Source organism: Oryctolagus cuniculus, chromosome 7 (assembly GCF_964237555.1).
Source record: "Oryctolagus cuniculus chromosome 7, mOryCun1.1, whole genome shotgun sequence".
NCBI classification, from domain to species: domain Eukaryota; kingdom Metazoa; phylum Chordata; class Mammalia; order Lagomorpha; family Leporidae; genus Oryctolagus; species Oryctolagus cuniculus.
In genome coordinates this window covers 120,415,841-120,443,485 of record NC_091438.1, presented here as the reverse complement: position 1 = coordinate 120,443,485, position 27,645 = coordinate 120,415,841, and the positions used below count along the sequence as shown (strand labels likewise).

At 40.7% G+C, this 27,645-nt stretch overlaps 1 protein-coding gene across 17 annotated transcripts in view; it reads right to left on the bottom strand.

Annotated features, from left to right (window-relative positions):
- Positions 1-27,645, bottom strand: part of TUT4 (terminal uridylyl transferase 4) — a 234,434-nt gene that overhangs the window by 70,531 nt on the left and 136,258 nt on the right. For 14 of the 17 annotated variants that reach the window (XR_011390703.1, XM_070078493.1, XM_070078495.1 and 11 more), the window contains 7 exons: positions 23,523-23,592; positions 19,976-20,102; positions 14,093-14,212; positions 13,721-13,933; positions 9,444-9,618; positions 8,210-8,901; positions 4,737-4,887 (listed from right to left, as the gene is read on the bottom strand). Coding sequence is in view for 16 of the 17 variants with exons in the window: in XM_070078493.1 (XP_069934594.1) it covers positions 4,737-4,887; positions 8,210-8,901; positions 9,444-9,618; positions 13,721-13,933; positions 14,093-14,212; positions 19,976-20,102; positions 23,523-23,592 (1,548 nt within the window). In the remaining variant the exon portion in view is untranslated. The remainder of the gene's footprint in view (positions 1-4,736; positions 4,888-8,209; positions 8,902-9,443; positions 9,619-13,720; positions 13,934-14,092; positions 14,213-19,975; positions 20,103-23,522; positions 23,593-27,645) is intronic. The other 3 variants (XM_070078501.1, XM_070078500.1, XM_070078504.1) reach the window with 1 other exon arrangement.

Below are 27,645 nucleotides of genomic sequence, written 5' to 3'. Positions count from 1 at the left end.
CATCTGAGGCACCGACATCCCATATGGGCACCAGTTCTAGTCCCAGCTTCTCCTCCTCCTATCCAGCTCTCTGCTGTGGCCTGGGAAAGCAGGATAAGATAACCCAAGTCCTTGGGCCCCTGCACTCACATGGGAGACCGGGAAGAAGCACCTGGCTCCTGGCTTTGGATCCAGCCACTTGCAGCCATTTGAGGAGTGAACCAACAGAAGGAAGACCTTTCTCTCTGTCTCTCCCTCTCACTGTAACTCTATCTCGCAAGTAAATAAATAAAATCTTAAAGAAAAAAAAAAGAAAGAGCTCCCAGTGGCCATAGCTGAAATAATCAGAGCAACAAAATACAGTAGTATTGGATTATAACCCAAAGCATAAAATATCCTTCAGATCATATTGTGATAAATGATAAAATAAAGAAATTAGTGAGTAGTATCTTAATAAAGCTGCTTTAAAAATACAAGTCGTAAAATACACTTGTAAGTGAAATGGAAGCATATATTCATACAGAGGCCTATAAACAAATATGCATGACAGATTTATTTGTAATAGCCAAAATTTAGAACCAAGAAAATATTCAACAATAGGTAAATGGATAAACAACTTGTGATACATTCATACACTGGAACACTACTCAGCAATAAAAAGCAATCAACTACTGATACACATAATATGTACGAACCTCTAAATAATTACATTGAGAGAAAAGTCAGACCAAAAAAAAAAAAAAAGAGTATATTGAGAATACCACTTGTTTAAGATTTTAGAAAATGTGAAATAATCTACATTGACAAAAGCAGATAAACTGTGACCTGGCAGGAGGGAGGAATGCAGAAGGATAGGAGAGCAGGATCACAATTACACACTACATGTTACATCAGAAATTTTATCTTTCCTGGACACAACAAATAATTTCCAAACATTTGCTGAGTAAAAGTATATCCCAGGTATTCCATATGTATTGGCCGAATAAAGACATAAAAGGCTTTCCCCTAAAACATATAGCCTTATGTCTATTAACTTTATTGTATCCTGCCAAATCAAAGGCAATTATGCCTCCAAATTATAAACTCTTTGCTTTTAAGCAACTTCAGTATCTGAAAATGGAGTTCAAGCTGCATATCAAATACCACCTTCCTAATTCCAATTATTCTTTCACCCCAGTTAAAACTAACTATTCTCGCTGGCGCTACGGCTCAGTAGGCTAATCCTCCGCCTTGCGGCGCCGGCACACCGGGTTCTAGTCCCAGTCGGGGCGCCGGATTCTGTCCCGGTTGCCCCTCTTCCAGGCCAGCTCTCTGCTGTGGCCAGGGAGTGCAGTGGAGGATGGCCCAAGTACTTGGGCCCTGCACCCCATGGGAGACCAGGAGAAGCACCTGGCTCCTGCCTTCAGATAGGCGCAGTGTGCTGGCCGCAGCACACCGGCCGCGGCGGCCATTGGAGGGTGAACCAACGGCAAAGGAAGACCTTTCTCTCTGTCTCTCTCTCTCACTGTTCACTCTGCCTGTCAAAAAACAAAAACAAAAACAAAAAAAGAACAACAACAACAAAAAAAACTAACTATTCTCATTCACCTCAGTTAAAACTAACTTGTGTTTGTATGACATTTTATTTACCAGTACTACAGCATAAATCAGAATTGGGTTTCAATCATGGCACTGTCCAAGAGCACTACAATAAAAGAAACACTCTCTGTCTAGATAGATAGCTCAGATTCACAGTCTAAGTTCTTTAAAAGCAGTACTTATGAACTCTGTATTCCCTAACATCTACCACAGTACCCTGTACACAGCAGGCATTTAGAAAATGCCTTGTAACAGTCTATTCAACAAATGGTGCTGGGAAAACTGGATTTCCACATGCAGAAGTCTGAAGCAAGACCCCTAACTTACACCTTACACAAAAATCCACTCAACATGGATTAAAGATCTAAATCTAGGACCTGACACCATCAAATTATTAGAGAACAGCAGAGAAACCCTGCAAGATATTGGCACAGGCAGACTTCTTGGAAAAGACCCCAGAAGCAGGGTTAGCCAAAGCCAAAATTAACAACTGAGATTACATCAAATTGAGAAGTTTCTGTACTGCAAAAGAAACAGTCAGGAAAGTGAAGAGGCAACTGAGAGAATAGGAGAAATTATTTGCAAACTATGTAACTGATAATGGATTAATAACCAGAATCTACAAAGAGATCAAGAAACTCCACAACAACAAAACAAACAATTTAGTTAAGAAATGGGAAAAAACTTAAACAGGCATTTTTCAAAAGAGGAAATCCAAATGGCCAACAGACACATGAAAAAATGTTCAAGACCACTAGCCATCAGGGAAACACAAATCAAACCCACAATGAGATTTTACCTTACCCTGATTAGAATGGCTTTCATACAGAAATCAACAGACAACAAATGCTGGCGAGGATGTGGGGAAAAAGGTACACTAATCCACTGTTGGTGGGAATGCAAACTGGTAAAGTCACTATGAAAGACAGTTTGGGGGTGGTGCTGTGGCATAGCAGGTAAAGCCACCACCTGCAGTGCCAGCATCCCATGTGGGTGCTGGTTTGAGACCTGGCTGCTCCACTTCTGATCCAGCTCTCTGCTGTGGTCTGGGAAAGCAGCAGAGGATGGCATGAGTCCTTGGGCTCCTGCACCTGCATGGGAGACCCAGAAGAAGCTCCTGGCTCCTGATCGGCACAGCTCCGGCTGTTGAGGCCAATTGGGGAGTGAACCAATGGATGGAGGACCTCTCTCTGTGTAACTCTTTCAAATAAATCTTTTAAAAAAAAAAAGACAGTTTGGAGATACCTGAGAAATCTTGAAAATAGCCCGACCACATCACCCAGCCATCCCACTCCTCGGAATCTACCCATAGGAAATTAAATTGGCAAATAAAAGAGCTATCAGTACCTCCATGTTTACTGCAGCTCAATGCACCATAGCCATGACATGGAATCAACCTAAATGCCCGTCAATGGAAAACTGGATAAAGAAATTATGGGATAGGTACTCTATGGAATACTACACAGCGATTAAAAAAAAATGAAATCCAGTCATTTGCAACAAAATGGAGGAATGTAGAAAACACCATACTGAGTAAAATAAGCCAGTCTCAAAGGGACAAATATCTATGTTCTCCCTAATCTGTGAAAACTAACTGAGCACCTAAAAGGAAACCTGTAGAAGTGAAGAAGAGATGTACAGTTCGTCACATGTTCCCTCAGACTTAAATTTAAGGGTAAAGCTAAAAACTTGCCATGGTGTGGGGAGCAACTCGGACTAGACTAAGTTACTGGAATTAAGACTTATTCTATGCATCTGCTCTCCCACAATATGGCGCTGGGAGAGGAGTAAAAACAACTTTTACACAGCTGCCTCCAGTTCAACCAGTAACCTGCAGGAGCTGATCCTGCTCCTGATTGGAGGAGAGCAGCGTACTCGGCGTGTGGGTAGCAGAGTTGGGATTGGTGGAAGAGGACTATAAAGGAGGAGAGAGACAACATGCACCAGGATTATCTAAGGGGAACACCTGAGGAACATCTGAGCAGCCCCCAAGAGAGCCGGCCGGCAGTGTGCCGCTCCCCCGCGGAAGTGGGGAAAGTGGCAGGGGGCACCGCCCTTCCACGGAGGTGGGATGGCAGCCAACCCGGGAAGAACCAGCAGCAAACCCGGGAAGGGCCGAGCAGACGAAAGAACAACGCAGGGTCCTGTGTCGTTCCTCCGCGAAGAGGGGGAGCGACACCATGGGACTCCAAATCCCATTAAGTTGGCAGGTACTAATGCCATCATACTAAAGTGATCATTTTAAGTGCATAACTAATCGTAAAGATAGGAATAAGAGTCAAAGGGATTACATGAATAAGACCAAGTGTCTGCTAATAACGATAGATACAATTTGTAAAAAGGAGAGAATGAGCCAACAAGAGAAGCAGGACACACAGCAGACACACAGAATTACAAATGCCCTAAACAGCACTCTGGCCACACAATCTGACCCGATGGCTTTTGGATCTGGCTAAAAACCCCATGATAGCATTCCAGGCATGGAAAGCCTGTGGCAAAAAATGGCCTACATGAAAGATCTCTGTGAGTGAGATCCCAGTGGAAAGAATGGGCCATCAAAGAAGGAGGTACTTTTCTCTGAAGGGAGGAGAGAACTTCCACTTTGATTATAGCCCTAAGTAATGTTAGAGTTTCTGGATTCAAAAGACTTCTATAGCCTTGGCAGCTCATGTCAAGAGCTGTGGGTAATCACTGACATCATAAATAAGAGTGTCAATTGTTAAATCACTGTGCACTTGCTCTCCATGTAGGACCTCTGTCCTTAATGAGCTGTACTAGGAAAATTAACTTATCTTCAAACAGTACTTTATACTTTGTGTGTCTGTGTGGCTGCAAACTGCTGAAATCTTTACTTAGTAAAGAGTTGATCTGTATATAAAGATAATTAGAATCTTAATGAAGAATGAGATGGGAGAGGGAGGAGGAGGGTCAGGAATGGGACAGAAATGGGAATGGGAGAGCGGGTATAGGGGGAAGAACCACTATATTCCAAAAGCTGTACCTATGAAATTTATAATTATTAAATAAAAACTTAAAAATAAATCCTTTTGCCTCTAAACTACTTAATAACCTGTATCTAAAACACAATCTAAGCAAGTAATTTTAAATTATAAAATGAATAAATATTCAATATCTATTATATAATCTAGTTGCAATAACTGTGGTAATAAAAGCCTTACCAAAACATCTTTTACATACTAAATCAAGTATTTCCCGAAATCGGTTTGTCATTGGTGGCAGAGGTTTAAGATCAATTTTCCTGAAATCCTCTGGGCAATCAGTTTTTGAATGGCCATCCTTTTTGCAGATGCTGCATACTATTGTTGGTGGCTACACAAAAGTTAAAAAAAGTTAAACTTTTAAAATATTTCATCACTTAGAAAGTATACCTGAAAAGAATCTTTACCTAACATTCTTTTAATAACCTGTGCTCCTGAGAGGTTAAAACAAAAACAACTCAATAAAGTATGTTAATGAAATACAACACTAGATATTAAGAAACTTTCAGTCAATTGTTTTTCCTACTATACTTAAATATCAAAGATTAATTTACATAAAGAGGGAACATACAAAAAAAAAAAAAAAAACAAGAAACACAAAGTATGAGTAAATTCAAATAGTTTGACACTGCCAAAGAAATCATTTTTAATTACCGAAATCTAACAAAGTAGGTTATAAAGAAATTTAAAGTTACATCTTTCATTTCACTCCAAATATTTCCTAACTTCAGAATATATTAATCACAGAACCCTCAGTTAAGCCACTTGATTCAATTTATTATCATGGTCTCAAGAGACCAAACTGTAGGACTACACTCTCATTCAACAGCTACAAACTGAACTCCAAAACCTATATACCATAATTTTTTTAAATATTTATTTATTTATTTTGAAAGTCAGAGTTACATACAGAGAGGAAGAGACAGAGACAGATTGTCCATCTGCTGGTTCATTCCCCAAGCTGGGTGCAACAGCCAGCAGAGGGTCAGGCCGAAGTCAGAAGCTTCATCCAGGAGTTTTCTTCTGGGTCTCCCACATGGGTGCTGGGGCCCAAGGACTTGGGCCATTACTTCTACTTTCCCAGGCCATAGCAGAGAGCTGGATTGGAAGTGGAGCAGCTGGAACTTGAACCCATGCCCATATGGGATGCTGGCACTGCAGCAATTACTTGACTATCACATGCTACTTTTCAGAGCCTGCACTTGCAGGAAGCTGGGATCAAGAGCAGAAGCCCTTGGTCTGCCACTGTGGTTTAATGGGTTAAGCCGCCACCTGCAACACCAGTGGTTGTCAAAGTCTTGGCTGTTCCATTTCTGATCCAGCCTGGCAAAGCAGTGGAAGATGGCCCAAGTGCTTGGGTTCCTGCAACCATGTTGAAGACCCAGATGAAGCTCTTGGCTTTGCCATGGCCCAGCCCCAGTTGTTTTTTAGATTTATTTATTTATTTGAAAAGCAGAGTTAGAGGGAGGGAGGGAGAGAAGGATGAAGGGGAAAGGGAAGAGGAAGGAGAGGGAGAGGGACAGGAGAAAGAGAGAGAGGGAGAGGAGAGAGGGGGAGGGGGGAGGGAGAGGGGGAAGAGAAAGGGGGAGGAGGAGAAGGGGAGGGGGAGAGGAGAGGAGGGGAGGTGGAGGGAGGGGAGGTGGAGGGGGGCTGAGAAGGAAAGGGGGAGGGAGGGAGGGGAGAGAGGAGGAGGGGGAGGGGAAGGGGGAGAGGAGGGGAGGGGAGGTGGAGGGAGGGGAGATGGAGGGGGGCTGAGAAGGAAAAGGGGAGGGAGGGAGGGGAGAGAGAGAGGAGGAGGGGGAGGGGAAGGGGGAGGGAGAGGGAGTCTTCCAACCTTTGGTTTACTCCCCAGATGGCTGCAAAAGTTGGAGCTGGGCCAATCAGAAGCCAAGGGCCAGGAGCTTCCTCCAGGTCTCCCACTTGGGTACAGGAGCCCAAGCACTTGGGCCACCTTCCACTGCTTTTCCAGGTGCATTAGCAAGGAGCTGGATCAGAATCTACATGGGATGCCATCACTGCAGACTGTGGCTTTATTTGCTCCACCACAGCAATGCTCCCCAGTCCCAGCTGCTCAAATCATTTGGGGAGTGAACCAGCAGATGAAAGATCTCTCTAATTCTGCCTTTCAAATAAATAAAAATAAATCTTAAAAAAAAAAAAAAAAAAAAAAAACAGAAGCCAGGACTTGAACACAGGGATGCCAATAGGTGATTCAAGAATTTTAACTGCTAAGTCAAATGCCTACTCTAGATTGTTACTGATTTTTAAATATTCTACATGGGGGCTAACACTGTGGCATAGCGGGTAAGGCCACCGACTTCAGCACCAGCATCCCATATGGACAATAGTTCAAGTTCTAACTGTTCCACTTCCTGCTTGTGTGCCTGGGAGAGTAGAGAATGGTTCAAATGCTTGGACTCCTACATTCATATGAGATACCTAGAAGAAGCTCCCAGCTCCTGGATTCAGATCAGCCCAGCTCTGACCATTTTAGCTATTTTGGGAGTGAGCCAGAGGATAGAAGATCTCTCTCTCTCTCTCTCCTTCTCTGTAACTCTGCCTTTCAAATATATAAATAGTTCTTTAAAAAATAAAAATTCTACTTGGCTTATACATGATCTGTGTTATCACACTTGCATTTTGGATGCTGAACATATTCCAATTATATGCACTGTAACTGCAACAATGTAACTTAGCAAAAACTTTCTTTTATTAACAAAAGCTGCTTCTTATTTTTTACCCATTGGGCTATTTTCTGTGATTTAAAGAGTTAAAAGCTCAGGCCAGCACTGTGGGACAGCAGGTTAAAGCACCAGTCTGAAGCGCTGGCATCCCATATGGGCACCAGTTTGAGTTTCGGCTGCTCCTCTGATCCAGCTCTCTGCTATGGCCTAGGAAAGCAGTGGAAGATGGCCCAACTCCTTGGACCCTTGCATCCCTGTGGGAGACCCAAAAGAAGCTCCTTGCTCCTGGCTTTGGATCAGCTCAGCTCTAGCTGAGCTAGCACACCGGGTACTAGTCCCGGTCGGGGCGCCGGAATCTGTCCCGGTTGCCCCTCTTCCAGGCCAGCTCTCTGCTATGGCCAGGGAGTGCAGTGGAGGATGGCCCAAGTCCTTGGGCCCTGCACCCCATGGGAGACCAGGAGAAGCACCTGGCTCCTGCCATTGGTTCAGCGCGGTATGCCGGCCGCAGCGCGCCGGCCGCGGCGGCCATTGGAGGGTGAACCAACGGCAAAGGAAGACCTTTCTCTCTGTCTCTCTCTCTCTCACTGTCCACTCTGCCTGTCCAAAAAAAAAAAAAAAAAAAAAAAAAAAAAAAAAAAAAAAAGCTCCTGGCTTCGGCCTGGCCCAGCCCTGATCATTGCAGCCATTTCGGGAGTCAACCAGCAGATCAGAGACTTCCCTGTCTCTACCTGTCTCTGCAACTCCACCTTTCAAATTAGTAAAATAAAAATATTTTAAAAATAAATAAAAATAAAGGCAATTATAGGAAAAAAAAATGTAGAAGACAAAGACATACTGAAATACAGTTCCAAAGTGACAATCACCACCATAGAAACTATTTGCACATTACTAAATCTAAAAACCATAAAGAAATACAGGGTGATGCAACAACCACAAAATCTTATGGACTGTTTACAAACTATATCTTACCTTGCCAGAGGTTAAAATAAACTTATCAAATACAAAATATAATTCCTGGGTGGGGAGATTATCATCGTTAGGATCAGAAGCATCTTCTGTAGCTTTGCAGATGCAAGAGGTAGCAGACGTGCACACAATCTGATGTGAACTCTCTGTTTTAAAATTTGACCTACAGTCTGTTCCAGCAGATTCAGATGGATCAGAAGACTTAGAATCAGTACAACTACATTGGCTGAACTCCTTTTTAAAGGAAGTTTCTAAAGGTGCTAAATCATCTTGTTTCTTAACTGATTTTAGCTCTAATTCATTCCCTTCACTGGCAGTAAAAAGAGATGAAGATTCCTGTCTTTGGTCAGCCAAATCCAGTTCATTTACCAACAGACTGTCTTTGTCAACTGTACATCTCTGTGGTGTACATTCCATTTGATTATGCTTTTCAGGTTGACCTCTCTCTGCATTTATTTTTTCAGTGCTTTCCCCAAGCAAAATGCAACAGTTTGATATACTGTCAGACTTCACTGATTTTTTACTGCTTAATTTTCCCTTTTCTTTTTTCTTGAAATCCACTGTAGATTTACTTTCACCCTTCTTCTGAGGACAAGCAAAATACCGATAGGCTGCCCTGAATCTCTCCACAACATACTCGTAAACAAGCTGGCTGTTTAAGCTCCGTGCAACATTCCTCTTGACTGAAAATGGATCTAGTGAAAGAGAAAATGGTAGTAGTTAAGGCTCTACAAATAAACTACATTTCCAAGCTAACACAAGTACACCTCAACTGCTATACTGTTAGCATAGTATTTTTCCCCCAGGTCTTTCTAACAAAGGGTCCCAAGGAAAGTTCTTGAAAGCTGGGTAAGGGAAAGCCAATAGCAACATCATTTGTTTCTCCCATAAAATTAAAAGCTAAAAGAGAAACAGAAAATAACAACATAACTAAGAATGCTGAGAAGGCCAATCCAATAATTACAGTTTTGGTGATGAAATTACTGCAATAAGACACTCTGCCATTATGCTTCTGTATATTATTGTCACTGAATGGCAACTTTCAAGGTCCAGAACCTATTAATAATGTTCATCTCTTGTCCTACCACAATTGATGGTTCTTGTGATTTAATGTGGAACCTTGTTTGTCAGTATCAATTGTTGTTTCTTCTTTAGCTTAGCAACACTGTATTAGAAACAAATGATGAGTGGCACACACACACAAATTCTAGAAATGAAATACTGTACATCATCTCACCTTCAATAGCTATCCGTCTTTTAGGCCAGTTTTTATTCTCTCTTGTTAAAATATCATGTATCCGTACACATATGACATATTCCTCCAAAGCAAAATCCAGTGTGTAAAATTTTAGCAGCTCTAACCACAACTGTCCCAGGGATACCTGATTTGTTGTTTCCAAAGTTAAAGGAGACTGAAAAAGAAAAAATATCTTTAATTTAAGCTTCACAACTTAATACAATCAATGAATATTAAGATAGAAAAGACCTTAGAGATCATGCTTTCAAAAACTCAGGAATGAAGGAGTAACTTGCCAAAAAGTAGTCCATTTGAGGAAAGGCTGGGAACAGAGTCCCAGTTTATAGACTCCTGGGAATTTTGTGTTCTTTCCAGTGAACCAGTGATTCTCAGCCTTGGATGCACATTAGAATCACCTGGGGAACATTAAAGTACACTATTGCCCAAATTCCACACCATTCCACCTTCCATAATCCTCACAAGAATCTGATTTAACTGATCTGGGCTATTGGCCTGGGCACAGAATCTGTAAAGCTCCCTGAAGTGATTCTCAAATGTAGTCAAGGTTGTAAACCACTGCATAATAATTAGTGTAATACCTCATTCAGTGATTACTTTTGAAATTAAAGTAAATATGCTGGTTTTCAAAAACTCAATGCCTTCATTTGGCAAATAACCCTTTCCAACCTACTGTGTTCCCTAGCATTGTACTAGAAATAAAATACTGAAAGCTCGCATTTAATAATGCTAACCATGCCACCATTCACTCATCTAAGAGTGGCATATATATTAACAATTCTGTGAAGCAGATGTGGGGCAACAATCTGACTCAAGACCATCTAGATCCATGCTGTGAATCACTACACTAAATTGCCACTCAAAGTGAATTCCTACTTCACAGACAATATTATTAAGACAGGAAGAGACAATTTAACAATTACACTAAAGGTCACATGCTATGATGGGTCTCTGTATTGGGGGTAAGAACAGAAGAGGTAATAACTGAAATCCAAAAGAATTAGCTAGATGAAGACTGGCTAAAAGTAGCCCCCAGGAAGCATAAAGGCATGAAACAGTCATTCAGACATTCAACTCTCTAACTATTCACTGAGTGCCTACTACGTGCCAGGCAGTGTTCCAGATATGCAGGATGGTAACTTTGGGGAAAAAAAAAAAATTCTTGACTTCACAAAGCTGACGTTCTAGGGAACGAAGACAAACTTAATAAGTAAATTACATAGTAAATAAGAAGGTAAGTGCTATAAAAAAAAAAGTTGAATAAGGGATGAGAGTGAGAGCAATAGATTACAACGTTAAACAGAGTAGTCAGAATGGGATTTGTTGAGTGGCATGATCTGAAAAAGAGGAAAAATTTTTCCAGGAATGATGAACAGAGAGCAAATACACAAAGTAGGAATGTTAGTAAAAAGAAAATCATGAAAGTTACCATGGTTGGCCGGCGCCGTGGCTCACTAGGCTAATCCTCCGCCTTGCGGCGCCAGCACACCAGGTTCTAGTCCCGGTCGGGGCGCCGGATTCTGTCCCGGCTGCCCCTCTTCCAGGCCAGCTCTCTGCTGTGGCCAGGGAGTGCAGTGGAGGATGGCCCAAGTCCTTGGGCCCTGCACCCCATGGGAGACCAGGGTAAGCACCTGGCTCCTGCCATCGGATCAGCGCAGTGTGCCGGCCGCAGTGGCCATTGGAGGGTGAACCAACGGCAAAGGAAGACCTTTCTCTCTCTCTCTCTCTCTCTCTCTCACTGTCCACTCTGCCTGTCAAAAAATTAAAAAAAAAAAAAAAAAGAAAAGAAAGAAAGAAAAAAGAAAGTTACCATGGTTGAGGAATAGCTGTAATAGAAGAAAACATAAAGCTACCCACTATAAGCTGATTGGCTTTATCAAAATAAAATGAGGAGCAAGTGAACATTCAGGATGTGTTGAGGGAAAAAGGCATGATGCTCTGACTTATGCTTAGAGGAAACATTCACTGTTGTGTTGATAATAGATTACAGAAAGCCACAGTAGATACAGAGAAATCTGCTAAGAAGATACAGTAGCTACCTAGCCAGAGATGGTGCTGGCTAGGAAGAGGATGCTAAAAGTAGAGGTGGGGAGAGGGATCAAATTCTGGGTATATTATGAAGTAGAAATGATAGAAATTCCCCCACAGACTTTAGAAGGGAGTATGGAAGAAAGGAGTAAGGTTTTTACAACTGAAAAGATGGAGTGCCATCAACTGAAATGGGAAAACTGTATGTGGAACAAGTTTGAGGGGAAAATCAAGAGTTCAGTTTAAAAACACTAAGTTTTAGAGATCTGAGACACTAAATGGGCAGTTAGATAAACAATTATGGAGTTCAGGGATGAGGTCTAGCTGGAGATTTAAAGTTAGGAGTCATCATCATATAGATGGTACTTAAAATCCATGGGACTGTGGCAGAGTAGCAGGTAAAGCTGCTCCCTTCAATGCAGACATCCCACATGGGCACCAGTTTGTGTGTCCCAGCTGTTCCACTTCTAATCCAGCTCTCTGCTAATGATATGGGAAACAGAAGATCAATATCTCTCTCTCTCTGGCTCTTTCAAATACATAAATAAATCTTTAAAAAAAAAAAAAAAGAGGGAGAGGGAAGTTTAAGAGAAAAACCATGGAACTGGACGGATATGCTAATACAATGCAGATACACAAGGAAAAGGGCATCATGGGCTCAGCCCTGTAGCACTTAATGATATAAGACTGGAGAGAGAAGAAAGATCTAGCAGAAGAGACTGAGAAATAATAACCAGTTATGGATGTGGTATACTGAAAAGTCAAGTGAAGACATTTTTCAGAGAAGGAGTAATCAATTGGCAAATAATGCTAAGTCAGAAAAAAATAAAAATCAGGAAATAACTACTAGATTTAGCAATGTGGAGACTAACTCAGGGCAGGGTAAGGGGGAACAGAAAATGGAAAGAGCAAATATATAAAATTCTTTCAAAATTCTAGTGCAAAGAGGAGCATAAAATAGCTGTGGTATCAAAATTTTTCCTTAAAATAACAGAAATAAAAGTATGGCTGTTTTAGCAAAGATTGAAACACTCGTGATTTAGAAGGAAAAGAGAAGAACTGCTAGAGTGATGTTCTAAATGGACAAGAAGGAATAAGATTGAATATATGGTTAAGAATATGAGAAGTTTCTTACGAAAGCAGGCAGAAAAGCAAAGTATGTGAGTGCAGTTGGTGGTAGAAAATGGTGAGATGTGCAGATGTTCTCTTCTTAGGGAAGTAATAACCAACATCATTAGCTGACAGTATTGGTGGTGTGAGGAGAAAGAAAGTAGTCTAACAAAGTAAGAAAGTTGAATAGAGGGGCAGGTACTGTAGCATAGCGGGTAAAGCCACTGCCAGCACTGCCAACATCCCATGTGGGTGCCAGTTCGAGTCCCAGCTGATCCACTTCCAATCTAACTCTCTACTATGGCCTGGGAAAGCAGCAGAAGATGGTCCAAGTGCTTGGGCCCCTAAACCCACATGGGAGTCCCAGAAGAAGCTCCTGGCTCTGGATCAGCCAGGCTCTGGCCCTTGCAGCCATTTGGGCAGTGAACCAGCAGATGGAAGACCTCTTTCTCTCTCTCTCTGTCTCTGCCTCTGCCTCTATGTAACTCAGCCTTTCAAATAAATAAATAAATCTTTAAAGAAAAAAAAAAAAAGAAAGTTGAATGGAACAGGGAAGTATTTCCAGGAAATGACAAATAATTTAGTTCAGTTAGAGCAACGAGCTCAGAAATGTTCTTATTTCTGTCTACTCAGAAGGCTACAAGCTTCTGAAGAACACAATTCATGTACATTCATCTTTGATTCTTCAGCACTCAAGATAATGCCTGGCACATAGCAGGTCTGGAATAAATGAATATTGAATGATTAAATAAGCAAAGCACTTCCTTATAGAGCACAGGGTATTTCTCCATGCAATCTGGCAACATCATTCTCAAATGCTAAAGTTTTGATCAAAGCCTAGTCCTTGAAGGAAATTTTCCTTGTCTAAATGAAAAGATATAAAGGAATACCTTGACATGATTCAGAAATTCAAAGATATTCAAAGATAATGTATAAATTCATTAGACACCCCATTACCAAAAAAACTAAACCAGATCAACCCCTCACTTTACAGATGAGGAAAATGAGGCCAAGAGGCTTGCCCAAGGTCAATTAAAATCTACTATTAAAATAGCTTAAATTGAAGGCATCACATATTCTACAGATAAAAAAGGCAAAAAACATAAACAAAAACAGCTTACTTTGCCATGTTTTTCCTTCATGGCATTACTTTGGTTGTCTGTTTCTGTCTTCTTGGTATCATCTTTTGGTTGGTCTGCCTTAGCTTTGTTTTCCTCAGCAATTGAGTTTTTCTCAGTTGCACTACTTGAATTATATTCCCACTTCACAAACTTCTCTTCTACTATGCCCTTCAGCTGAAAGTCATCCATTCTTTTTGGGTGAAAGCCTTCAATCTATATAAAAAGGCATTCCAAATTGGTAGTGGAAAAATTATTAAAAAATAAAAAGGATGGACAAACAAACCAGAATTCCATCTTAAAATGTTTGATTAGAGCACTATGAAAGAGCAAATTACCTATACACATGCACATGGATCATGCACTCACGCTTACCCAATTTCCAAGTAAGCAAGGAAGAAGAGGGGGTTTTCTTTGTTGTAGATAAAACATCACCATTAAAGCAAAACAGTAGGAAGGGATTCCACCATCAGTCTGGGAGTCAATGTAGCATAACTGCAAAAGAAAGGAGAAAAAGCATCATCACTTAGCTTTCTTTCATTTTCATAGTAAAAGTTGCTTGTTTTTCATATTTTAATAATCGAAAAGTAGCTTAAACAATAATGAAAATTATGTCATGGCCTAAAAATCACATCAGCCTGTAAAAACCAGTCACATGTTTTACTTATCTTCTGTATTCATATTTTAGTTTAATGGAATCATATCAGTGTTTTTATAAAATACAGATATCTTTTACAAATGCTTTTTTCCTGTTCTCAACTCTACTGTGCCTCAATATTAATGTTCTAGATATGCTTCCTGCCTTTTTCTACACTCAAATAACCATAGGCAATGTACATACATTTTTATTTTCTACATAAAAATATGGGGGATTTTTTGTCACTATTTTACCAAAATAGTGTATTACAGATATTTCTTCTCCATAACAATGCATCAAGAAAGTCCTTCTAGGGGCTGGTGTGGCATAGTGGGTAAAGCCGACACCTACAATATTAGCATTCATACGGGCACCAGTTCATGTTCCAGCTGCTCCACTTCCAATTCTCCATAACAATGCATCAAGAAAGTCCTTCTAGGGGCTGGTGTGGCATAGTGGGTAAAGCCGACACCTACAACATTAGCATTCATACGGGCACCAGTTCATGTTCCAGCTGCTGCACTTCCAATCTGCCTCCCTGCTAACAGTCTGGGAAAAGCAGCAGCTGCTATCTCAAGTGCCTGGGTCCCTGCTACCCTCATAGGAGACCTAGAAGAAGCTACTGGCTTCAGCATGGCCCAGCACTGGCCTATGCGACCATCTGCAGAGTGAACCAGCAGATGGAAGATCTCTGTGTCTCTGTTAACTCTGAATTTCAAATAAATAAATAATTTTTTTAAAGTTATAGGTGGGGCCAGCGCTGTGGCACAGCAGGCTAACCCGCATCCAGTGTCGTCATGCCATATGAGTACCAGTTCGAGTCCTGGCTGCTCCTATTCCAATCCAGCTCTCTGCCTGTGGCCTAGGAAAGCTGTGGAAGATGGTCCAAGTGCTTGGGCCCCTATACTTGCATAGGAGACCAGGAAGAAGGTCCTGGCTTCAGAAAGGTTTAGCTCTGGCCGTAGTGACCATTTGGGGAGTGAACCAGCAGATGGAAGACCTTTCTCTCTGTCTCTCTTCTCCCTGTAACTCTCTCAAGGAAATAAATAAAAAAATCTTTTAAAAGGCCGGCGCATGGCTCACTTGGCTAATCCACCTGCGGCACCGGCACCCCAGGTTATAGTCCTGGTTGGGGCGCCAGGTACTAACCCCAGTTGCTCCTCTTCCAGTCCAGCTCTCTGCTGTGACCCGGGAGGGCAGTGGAGGATGGCCCAAATGCTTGGGTCCCTGTACCCACATGGGAAACTGGGAGGAAGCACCCAGCTCCTGGCTTCGAGATCAGCGCAGCGCTGGCCATGGCGGCCATTAGGAGAGTGAACCGACGGAAGGAGGACCTTTCTCTCTGTCTCTCTCACTGTCTATAACTCTCTGTCTCTCTAACTCTGCCTATCAAAAAAAAATCTTTTAAAGAATTACAGTCCACAATTTGGATGGTTACTCAATGCTCAATGACTTTTTTTAATATTTAAAAAGTTTTATTTAAGGTACATAAATTTCACATATTTCATATATAGAGATTTAGGAACAAAGTGTGCACCCACCCTTCCACCCTTCTTCCCCCTTCCTAAACTATTCCCACTCTTAATTTTTTCAAAGATCTATTTTCTATTTTTATATATATATGAAATGATTTATTTAACTTTTCCTACAATTAGTCCAATTAGATTCCTAGCTAGTTTCATAATAATAACTTTGAGATTGAGGTTCCAAGTTCTATAAAAATCAGTGAGATTTTGTGCTTTGCTCTGAAGTACCCTAATTTTTTTTAAATTTTATTTAATAAATATAAATTTCCAAAGTACAGCTTTTGGATTACAGTGGCTTTTTCTCCCCATAATCTCCCTCCCACCCGTAACCATCCCATCTCCCGCTCCCTCTCCCAACCCATTCATACTCCCTCCTGCAAACCATCCCATCTCCTACTCCCTCTCCCATCCCATTCTTAAGATTCATTTTTAAATTATCTTTATATACAGAAGGTCAATTTAGTATATACTAAGTAAAGATTTCAACAGTTTGCACCCACACAGAAACACAAAGTGTAAAGTACTATTTGAGTATTAGTTATACCATTAATTCACATAGTACAACACATTAAGGACAGAGATCCCACATGGGGAATAATGCACAGTGACTCCTGCTGTTGATTTAACAACTGACACTCTTGTTTATGGTGTCAGTAATCACCCAAGGCTCTTGTCATGAGTTGCCAAGGCTATGGAAGCCTTTTGAGTTTGCCAACTCCAATCTTTTTTTTTTTCTTTAATTTTTTTTTCTTTTGAATGGCAGAGTTAGTCAGTGAGAGAGAGACAAAGAGAAAGGTCTTCCTTCCGTTGGTTCACTCTCCTAATGGTCGGCCCTGCACTGATCCGAAGCCAGGAGCCAGGTACTTCCTCCCGGTTTCCCCTGAGAGTGCAGGGCCCAAACATTTGGGCCATCCTCCACTGCCCTTCTGGGCCACAGCAGAGAGCTGGACTGGAAGAGGAACAACTGGGGCTAGAACCCAGCGCCCCAAACAGGACTAGAACCTGGGGTGCCGGCGCTGCAGGCGGAGGATTAGCCAAGTGAGCCATGGCACCGGCCCCACTCCGATCTTATTTAGACAAGTGAAGTTCTCTCCTCCCTTCAGAGAAAGGTACCTCCTTCCTGCTCAAGGACATTTTAACACTTGTTTCCTACCACATCAAACAAGGCTTAACATTTATCCTATGCATATTTCCCAAGTACTGATACTTTTTAGCTATATTCCCAGGAATATTTGAATTAAAAAATATAAAAAGTATGGTCATTTTGTCTAGTGGTTAGGAAGCCTGTGGCCCACACTGGAGCCAAGTGGGTTCAATACTCTGTTGTAGCTCTTTCTCCTGACTGTAGCTCCATGCTGAAGTACAGAACCTAGGAGGTAGTGATGGCTCACATATTCAGTTCCTGCCACCACATAGGAGACCTCTCCCCTTTTTCTATCTGTCTGTTTCTCCCTCTCCATCCCTCTACTTCTGTCTTCCTGCTTTTTTATAAAGTTTGTCTTTTTTATTTTTAGGGTTTTTTTTGTTTGTTTTTAACAGATTTGATATAGTTTACGGAAATAATTTTAAGAAAATAATGATATTTTCTTCCTCCTTCTCTCCATTGCTACCTCTCTCACTCCCTTCCTTCCAAGAAACTTTTCAAATAAAAATTAAAACATTTTAATTCTAATAAAATTAAGATTTTCTTTAAAATATTTATTCATTTATTTGAAACTCTGAGTTACAGAGAGAGAGGAAAAGACAAAGAAAGCTTCTATCTGCTGCTTCACTCTCCAAATGGTTGCAATGGCCAGGGCTGGGCCAGTCTGAAGCCAGGAGCCACGAGCTTATTCTGGTTCTCCCACATGGGTGCAAGAGCCCAAGTACTTGGTCCATCCTCCACTGGTTTCTCAAGAACATAAGCAGGGAGCTGGATAGGAAGTGGAGCAGCCAGGACTCAAATCAGCATCTATATAGGATGTCAGATGTCACAGTCTGCAGCTTAACCCACTACACCACAATGTGGGCCCTTAAGATTATTCTCTATAGTTAACTACAAAATTTTTTACTTTCCAGATTTAACATATAAATGCACACATAACCCTTTCAACAATAGGTATCATTAGTTAAAAAGTAATTATTAATAGGATGGGTGAGATGTAATACTTAATGATTATTTGCATGTTTTTTGACTCAAATCAGGTTATGCAGTTTTCCATGTGTTTGCTAAGCTTTAAATTTATTTTCTAAACTGCCAAGTAAATTTTTATCCAGTTTTTCTATTTTCACCCCATGTGGGTACAGGGGCCCAAGGACTTGAGCCATCTTCTACTGCCATCCTAGGCCAGAGTAGAGAGCTGGATTGGAAAAGGAGTGGCCGATGCCGGCACTTCAGGCCAGGGCTTTTTAACCCGTGCGCCACAGTGCCAGTCCCTCAATTTTAATTTTTTAAAATTCATTTTATCTACTTGAAAGACAGGCAGAGAGAGAGCCAAAGAGCTCCTAGTCACTGGTTTAGTCTCTAAATGCTTACTACAGCCAGGGCTGTGCCAGATTGAAGTCATGAACCACAAACTCAATCAGAGTCTCTAACAGGAGAGGCAGGGATCCATCTACATCAGCCACTGCCTCCCTTGGTATGCATTAATAGGAAGCTGGAATCAGAGTAAAGCCAGGACTTGACACCATGCACTAAGACATAGAATTACCTCTTTCTCTCTCTCTAACTCTATCTTTCAAGCAAAATTGCCCAATCAGAAACTGCTCCAAGTTATCAAATGAGCTGGAGAAAAGAAAATAGCATTCTTAAACCTAGAATGTAAAAAATCATGCCTGGGGCTGACACTGTGGAACAGTGGGTTAAAACGGCTGCCCTACAGGGCCAGCATCCCATATAAGCACAGGTTCTAGTCCCAGCTGCTCCACTTCTAATCCAGCTTCCTGCTAACATGTCTGGAAAGCAGAGCAAGATGGTCCAAGTCCTTGGGCACCTGCACCTACATGGAGACCCAGAAGAAGTTTCTGGCTCCTGACTTTGGCCTGGCCCAGCACCAGCTGTTGTGGACATTTGGGGAGTGAACCAGAAGATGTAATCTCTCTCCTCTCTCTTTCTCTCTGTCTCTGCCTCTCTCTACGCTTTCAAATCTTATTAATAAATAAATCTTGGGGCCGGCGCTACAGCATAGCAGGTAAAGCATCCGCCTAAAATGCTAGCATCTCATATGGGCGGCGGTTCTAGTCCCTGCTGCTCCACTTCCAATCCAGGTCTCTGCTGTGGCCTGTGAAAGCAGCAGAAGATGGCCAAAATCCTTTGGCCTCTGCACCCGCGTGGGAGACTGAGAAGAAGCTCCTGCCTCCTGGCTTCGGATCCGCACAGCTCTGGCTATTGAGGCCAACTGGGGAGTGAACCAGCAGTGGAAGACCTCTCCCTCTCTCCCTCTCTCTGCCTCTCCTTCTGTGAAACTCTGACTTTCAAGTAAATAAATAAATCTTTAAAAAATAAATAAATAAAGCTTAATAAAAAAACCAACAGAAGATCAGTAACTTACATACCATAACTTAGCACCTTACAATTTTAACTTGTCATAACAGTGAAACCTTGAGCCTCATATATTAAAATATGAAAGAAAATGTTTCTATACTACAAAAATGAAAATAAGTATGACAATTAAGAATTCTAAAGTATAATAATTAGTCTACACAGTAGTCTCTCCATATTTGAGGTTTTCCTTTCCATAATTTCAGTTACCCATGGTCAACCATGGTCTGAAAACATAGATGAAACATTTCATAAATAATTCATGTTTTAATAATTTTTTACTTCAGTATATTACTATCATTACTCTATTATTATTATTAATCTCTTACTGTGCCTAAACACATATACAGAATTTGGTGCTAAGGTTTTAGCTCTTACAGATAAGGGGGGGGGGGGGGACTATGATATGTCTATGCAACCTTATGTTCATGTATATAAATCATAACCTGCCAAACCGCTTTCCTTCTGGCATAGGTAAACTATTACTTTTGTCTCACATATTATTATTTATGTAACTTATGGGCAGAAGGGAAAGCCCAATGTATTTGAGGATCAGGTTCTTCTGTTCCACTTACCTTAGCCCAGTAACGAAAGGCTAACACCAAGGGAGTAAAGACAGGTTCCATTTTGCCAAGAGCAGCAAGCAAATCAGTAGTGAGACATGCCATATCATTTCCTGCACTCACTCTACAAAGTAAACCACTGTGAATAAGAAAGATATAAATTTCATTGCATTAATACTTTAAAAAGTGGTATACTTCAAATCCCATGGCTACCATTTACAGTCACATTTTAAAACCTACAAAGTTATAGTAGAAACAAGTGGTCTAATAAATTTAGAGCCAACTAAAAATGATGTGTCATTTCCATTACTAGAGTTGCAAGTAAGTCAAAGAAGGGTATTTTTAATATTCATCTGTACTTCAGAAATAAATTTCATTCTCAGTATTTAAGATCATGAGATATTAATTACAAAAGCAGTATTATACATCATAAATCTATGATTTATATGAAAGAAAGGATACTCATCTCTTCAGTGTCAAACAGTGTAACATATACTCCTAGTTTGTTCTTCTTGCTATGCACATGGTAAAAACAAAAACGAAATACTGGACTAGTACAACTTCTTGACTTAAATTTTTCCTTTAGAAGCTTTAATTATTTTACCCTCAGATTAAAGGTTAGAAATTGGGAGTGGGTGTTGCAGTGAATAAGTTAAGTCACCACTTGAGATGCCCACCATTTCCACATGGAGTGCCAGAAGTCATGGTTATTCCACATTTCCAATCAAGCTCCCTATTAATAAGGCAGGGAGGCTGCAGGCACTACTTGGGTTCCTGCCCTTCACCTATAAGACCCGGATGGAGTTCCTGCCTTTGGCTTGGCATAGTCCCAGCTGTTGTGGGCATTTGGGGAGTAAAACAGCGATGGAAGATGTTTCTCTTCTCTCTCTCTCTCTTTCTCTGTCTCTTCTATCACTCTGCCTTTCATATAAACGAACAAGTAAAGAAATCTTAAAGTAGCGGGGACGTCCAGGAGCCCAGTACAGGATGTTGGCATTCCAGGCAGTAGCTTAACCATCTGTTGTCATAATGCCCACCTCTAAATTAAATGAATCTTTAAAAAAAATTATAAAACATTAGAAATTACACATTAAACCACAAATTATGCTTATAAGTACATGATAACAAGAGCTACCTTAACTAGAATGACAGAGGAATAGTGGAGGTATTTTAAGGACAAAGAAGAAGGAAACTGAAGTCCAAACACAGAGGTAATTTGACACAATGTGGTAGAAAAAAACACCAGAAGAGGGGCAGGTGTTGTGGTGTGATGGGTAAAGCCACATCCCACACGGGTAGCTAATCCACTTCCAATCCAACTCCCTGCTAATCTGCATGGGAAAGCAGCAGCAGATGGCCCTAGTCCTTGGCCCCCTGTACCCACATGGGATACCTAGATGAAGTTCATGACTCCTGGCTTCAGCCTGGCCCAGCCCTGGCCAGTACACCATTTGGGGAGTAAACCAGCAGATGGAAGATCTTTCTCTCCCTTTCTGTAACTCGCCTTTCAAATAAATCTTTAAAAAACAAAACCAAAAAGTACTAGAAGTCATATTGCCACCAGTAGTTTTCTGCTTGAATGACAAGAATTTGGACAAATTGTTTAACCCCTCCCTGCACCTCAATTTTCTAATTTAAAACAAGGAAGTTGAACGGATCTTCTAGCTTTGGATAAGAAAATACAGTATCTTAAAATTTAAGATATATAATAATTTAATAATCAATAAAAGAAAACTTTATTTTCTATATTATTTCCATGTCTGTCAAACTGATTCCAATTACATTTCCACTTCCTTTTCTGAAAGTACTTTGCCTTTTCAATCCTATAGACATATGACTATAAAGGCAAGATCAGTCTTTGATATCTCATCTCATTTCAGTGAACTAAAAAGTAAACTTTAATAGACTGAGTTCCTTGAGAGGTTAATTTCTTATTTGTCTGCATCATATTAATACCTGCTAAATATCGCTGAGTGAACTTGAGGGAAAAAAATGACAATTTTACCAAAAATGTTTTTTGAATAGTTATATTTTTTACATGTTTGTGGTAAGCTTGCTATTTTTAATGAAAAGAAATTAGCTTAGTCATGTTACCTAAGGAGAAATCTGAAGTAAATATTTTCTGTCTTGGAGACATTCAATAAAAACTGCATGGGAAGAGCATTGTGGCCTAGAAGGTCAAGCTACCATTTTGGATGCCTGCATCCCATATCGGAGTGCCAATTCAACTCCTGGCTGCTCTGCTTCCAATTCAGCTTCCTGCTAACGTGCCTAGGAAACAGATGACAGCCCAAATACTAGGGTTCCTGACATCTACATGAGAGATTGAGATGAAGTTTTGGACTCCTGGCTTCAGCCTGGACCAGCCTCAACTGTTTTGGCAACGTACATAGGGAATCAGCAGACAGTAAATCTCTCTATCTCTTCTTCTGTCATTCTACATTTCAAATAAGTATAAAAAAAAATTTTTTTTTTTAGTATTTTCTCAGAGAGGGAGTTTGGCACAGTGGTTAAGACACTACTCAGGATATCTGCATCCCACATCACCACATCAGACTGCCTGAGTCCAAATCACATCTCCACTTCAGATTACAATTTTCTCAAAAAAAAAAAAAAAAAAAAAAAAAGTGTTTACTTGGAACAGAGGGTCAGAGAGAGAGAGATCTTCCATCTGCTGGTTTACTATTTATTTATTTATTTATTTATTTATTTATTTATTTGACAGGCAGAGTGGACAGTGAGAGGGAAAGACAGAGAGAAAGGTCTTCCTGTGCCGTTGGTTCACCCTCCAATGGCCGCCAAGGCCGGCGCACTGTGCTGATCCGACGGCAGGAGCCAGGTACTTATCCTGGTCTCCCATGGGGTGCAGGGCTCAAGCACTTGGGCCATCCTCCACTGCACTCCCTGGCCACAGCAGAGAGCTGGCCTGGAAGAGGGGCAACCGGGACAGAATCCAGCGCCCCGACCGGGACTAGAACCCGGTGTGCCAGCGCCGCAAGGCGGAGGATTAGCCTACTGAGCCGCAGCGCCAGCCTCATCTGCTGGTTTACTCCCCAAATGGTCAGAACAGCCAGGGCAGAACCAGGCCAAAGCAAGGAGCCTAGAACTCCACCTGGGTCTCCTATATGGGACCAGGGGCCCAAGTACTTGGACAATCTTCTGCTGTTTTCCCAAGCACATTAGCAGGGAACTGAACTAGAAGTGGAGCAACTGGATCTTTTACTGGTCCCCATATTGGATGCGAACAACACAGATACCAGCTCAACTTGCTGAACCACAATGCTGGTTTCTCCAATTTCTTTCTAATGGGTACCCTGGGAGCAGAAGGTGATGGTTCCAGTAGTTGGATACACTTAGATGGCAGACCTAGACCGAGTTGCTGGCTCCTGGTTTGAGTCTGGCCCAATCCTAGTTATTGCCGGCATGTGGAGAGTAAACAAACCTCCCTGTCTCTGTATCTCCTGCCTCTTGCCTATCCCCTCCACCCCTCTCTCCCTGCCTGCCCTTCAAATAAAATTTTTTAATTTTTAAAAATATTTTACTTTCTCTTCCTTGTTACCTTTTCCGATCTTTGCACACCACAACAGGAACTTTGGCATGAAAATCAGATTCCACATCTACGTATAATACTATAAGGGAAAAAAAATAAGATGTCAACAACTCTTAAAGTTTGCTCTATAATAAACATTAAGTAATAGTTTCCATCTAAAAAATCACTCTCATTGCTTCTGTGGGATGATCCACTCTTTCTACTATGAGCATCATCCCAACAGATCTCTTACCTCTCTTGGTGTCATTTGCTGCACACCACAAACCACAGGTACAGTCCCAAATACTGTGCAAAAATTACAATCACCTTAAGAAAGGTCTTAACATCCCTAAAAGTTCGAAGATTTCCAAGTAAGTATATAATCTACTCAAAGTGTTAAGCCTTCATAGATACACAGCAAAGGGAGGATATCATATATTTCTGAGTGCTATTTCCCCAAGAGTCATGAAATGAGGACCTACCATGATTTGACAGTTTAATTATTTTAAATTAACGTTTGTAAGGAGAGGCTAACTCTGCTGGTCTCATTTATTGTTAACATATATAGAGTCTGCCTCATCAATCCTGCTAGGAATGAACTAACTGGGTAAATCACACTTCTACTCTGAAGTCTTTTTCTGTGCCTCAAAACTAAGCACCATTCTATGAATGCCTAATCTACATATAGATGCACTCATATTCATCTGAAATTCAAATAAAATCTCTCAGTAGTACTTCTTGGAATAACTAAAAAACATGTGCTGAGGACCTACACATCAGAAATTGCACTATGCACAACAGATATGACAACTAGTAAGACAAAGACCTCAATGACAGGTTTGGAACACAAACAGAAGCAAATAAATCCTGTATATGATGTGCTAGAGATTGTTACAGGATAAACGGAAGACGTAAGGAGAAATTAATTTTTTAAAAAATTTGCATTTATTTATTTGAAAGTCAGAGTTACAGAGAAGGAGAGGAAGAACCAGAGACAAAGAGAGGGAGAGATCGATCTTCCATCTGCTGGTTCACTCCCCAGATGGCATCAACAGCCAGGGCTGGGACAGGCCAAAGCCAGGAGTCCCAAGCTTCTTCTGCAACTCCCATGTGGGTGCAGGGATCCAAGCACTTGGGGCATCCCCTGCTGCTTTTCCAGGTGCATTAGCAGGAAGCTGGATTGGAAGTGGAGCAGCCAGGACTCAAACAGAAACCCATATAGGATGCTTACACTGCAGGCAGAGGATTAACCTTCTATACCACAGTGCTGGCCCCAAATAATTTTATATTAACTTTTATAAACCTATGCTATGTGACTTAAAATGATCTACACACGTATTTTACTGGAAAAGACGTATTTTTAGTATTTACATTAGCAGCAGGTGCTTGGTCTAACAATTATAGGCCTACATCTCATATTGAAGTACCTACGTTGGATACCTGGGTCTGGATCTAGCTTCCTGCTAATGCACACCCTGGGAAGCAGTGGTAATAGTTCAAGAATTTGGATCCCTCCCAACCCCTGGGAGACTGGGATTAATACCCTGGCTCCTGGCTTCAATCCAGACAGACCTGGCCTTCATGGGCACTGGGGTAGTGAATCAGAAGATCAAAGATCAGTATCGATATTGTTTGCTTGCTCTTTTTCTCAAATAAATAAAAACTTAAAATATATAAATATCAGGGCCAGCATGGTGGTATAGTGGGCACCAGTTTGAGACCCAGCTGCTCCACTTCTGATCCAGCTCCTTGCTAATGTCCCTGGGAAAGCAGCAGAAGATGGCGAAAGTGGTTGGCACCCTACACCCACGTGGGAGACCCAGAAGAAGCTCTTGCTCCTGGCTTCAGCCTGGCCTAAGCCCTGGTTGTTGCTGCCATTTGGGGAGTGAACTAGTGGATGGAAGACCTCTCTCTCTGTTTCTCCTCCTCTCTCCTAATTCTGCCTTTCAAATAAATAAATCTTAAAAATGTTTAATATATAAATATGGGGGGAGAGCATTTGGACTACTAGTTAAGACACCCACATCCCATTTTACAGTGCCTGGATTCAATGCCCAGCTATGCTCCTGAATCCATTTTTCTGCTAATGTAGACCCTGGATGTCAAAAGAACTTGGTTCCTGACTAATAGCTTTGGTCTAGTTTATCCCCAGCTGTTGCAGACATCTGGGGAGTGAATCAGAAAATGGGAGCTCTTTGTCTCTCAAATAAAGTTTTAAAAGAAATAAATGAATAATGTTTTACGGTGGGCCAATACTATCTAGTAATGCTGAAGACATAAAGGCTTTCTTTACCTCTTACTTGTTTTGTATAATAAGAAACAAGTATTTATTAAGAAAGAAAACTATATTAAAATACCTCTACAAGCTAAATTGCACCAAACTCATCCCTTAAAAATTAATTTCCCAAAAAGGACAATGGGCAGAAGGAAACAGATAATAACAGAGTTGATGGTGCTGACAGAAAGAGAAAGGAAGTTTAAAACTGACATGTCTTCTGAGAATGTAAGGCTTTAATTTTTTTTTAATAGATTTATTTATTTTGAAAGGCAGAGTTACAAAGGGAGAGTGAGACAGTGCGGGAATGAGAGAGAGACAGAGAGAGGATCTTCCATCCGTTGGTTCACTCCCCAAATGGCCACAAGAGCCAGGGCTGGGCCATCCCGAAGTCAGGAGCCAGGAGTTTCACCTGGATCTCCCACATGATTGGCAGTTAAGCCATTTCACACTGTTTTCCTAAGCACATTAGCAAAGAGCTAGATCAGAAGTGGAGCAGCAGGGACACTGGCACACATGCAACATGCTGCTGTCATAGCCTGTTGCACCAACATCAGCTTTCTTGCTTCAATGCTTTCTTGGAGCCAATTATATGGGGAGTAAATCAGCAAACGGAAGATGGATGTTTCTTCTCTCTCTGTAATTCTGCCTTTCAAATAAATGAATAAATAAATCTTTTAAAAACCAAGTAAATAAAAAACATTTTCATAAGTCAAATTACAAATACTTTTGCCAGGTGTTTTTAGTTCATTAAATTTAAAGTAATTATAATTACAGTTGCAAAAATTTAATAAGAGACTAATACCTACCAGGCACTTTTCTAAACTACAGTTTAATCCATTTCCTCACAACAACCTTCGCATCAACACAATGGGTTACTGCCATTTTACCAATGAGAAAACTAAAATTTTGGTTTATCAAAGGATACACAATCAGTGAGTGACATAATTAAAATCTCACTCCAAGCTGGGGAATGACCCAGAAGACAGCAGCATATATGCATGTGCTCTCTTTCTCTCTGCTGCTCAAATTAAAAAAAAACTAAAACCTCAGCTCAAAAAGTCTAGCTCCAGATCCTGAGCTCTTCAACATTTACTTTATAATGAGAAAAACAGTAAGTAAACTGCCCTCCGCATAAAATTTCCAATTTCTAATACATGACTAGGGTTTTGTTTAAAACATTTGCAATGTTAAAATATTTACTTTAGAAGCATTTTTACCTATACTAATGTTCTATTTAGGAAAGCAATCCAGACAAGGCATATCCAAAAATTTACCGGGTATGATTCAGTTAATATGACATAAATAAATAGGTTGATATCACTATTTTTGAATGGGAAAATAAACAAATTTATTCAATGCATACACACATTTATTCCAATTCTCTTTCTACCTTCTTTCATCAATCATCTCCTAATGATTTTAGGTTTCCATCTTCTCTTATACAATAAAATGCCCATTATACAGTAGCTCCCTTATCTGCAATACTCTCCAAGACCCCCAGTATATACCTGAAACAATGGATAATACAAAACTTCATATATACCATGTTTCTCCCTATATTTACATACCCATAATAAAAATTAACAATTATGCATAGTAAGAGACTGCTGATAACTAATAATTAAATCAAATAATTATACTATAATAAAAGGTATATAAATGTGGTTTGTCTAAAACTCTTATTGTACTGTAGACCTAAACCACCTCAGCATATGATTTTTTTCTTTCCTTGTTAAGTCAACAACTTTGACCTTTTCCCTTAAAAAAAAAAAAGCAATTTGTGATTTCTCCTTGGCATATCCAAATTGCCAATATCACTACTCTTGCACTTTGGGGCAATTATTAAGTAAATTAAGTTACTTGAGGCCGGTGCCG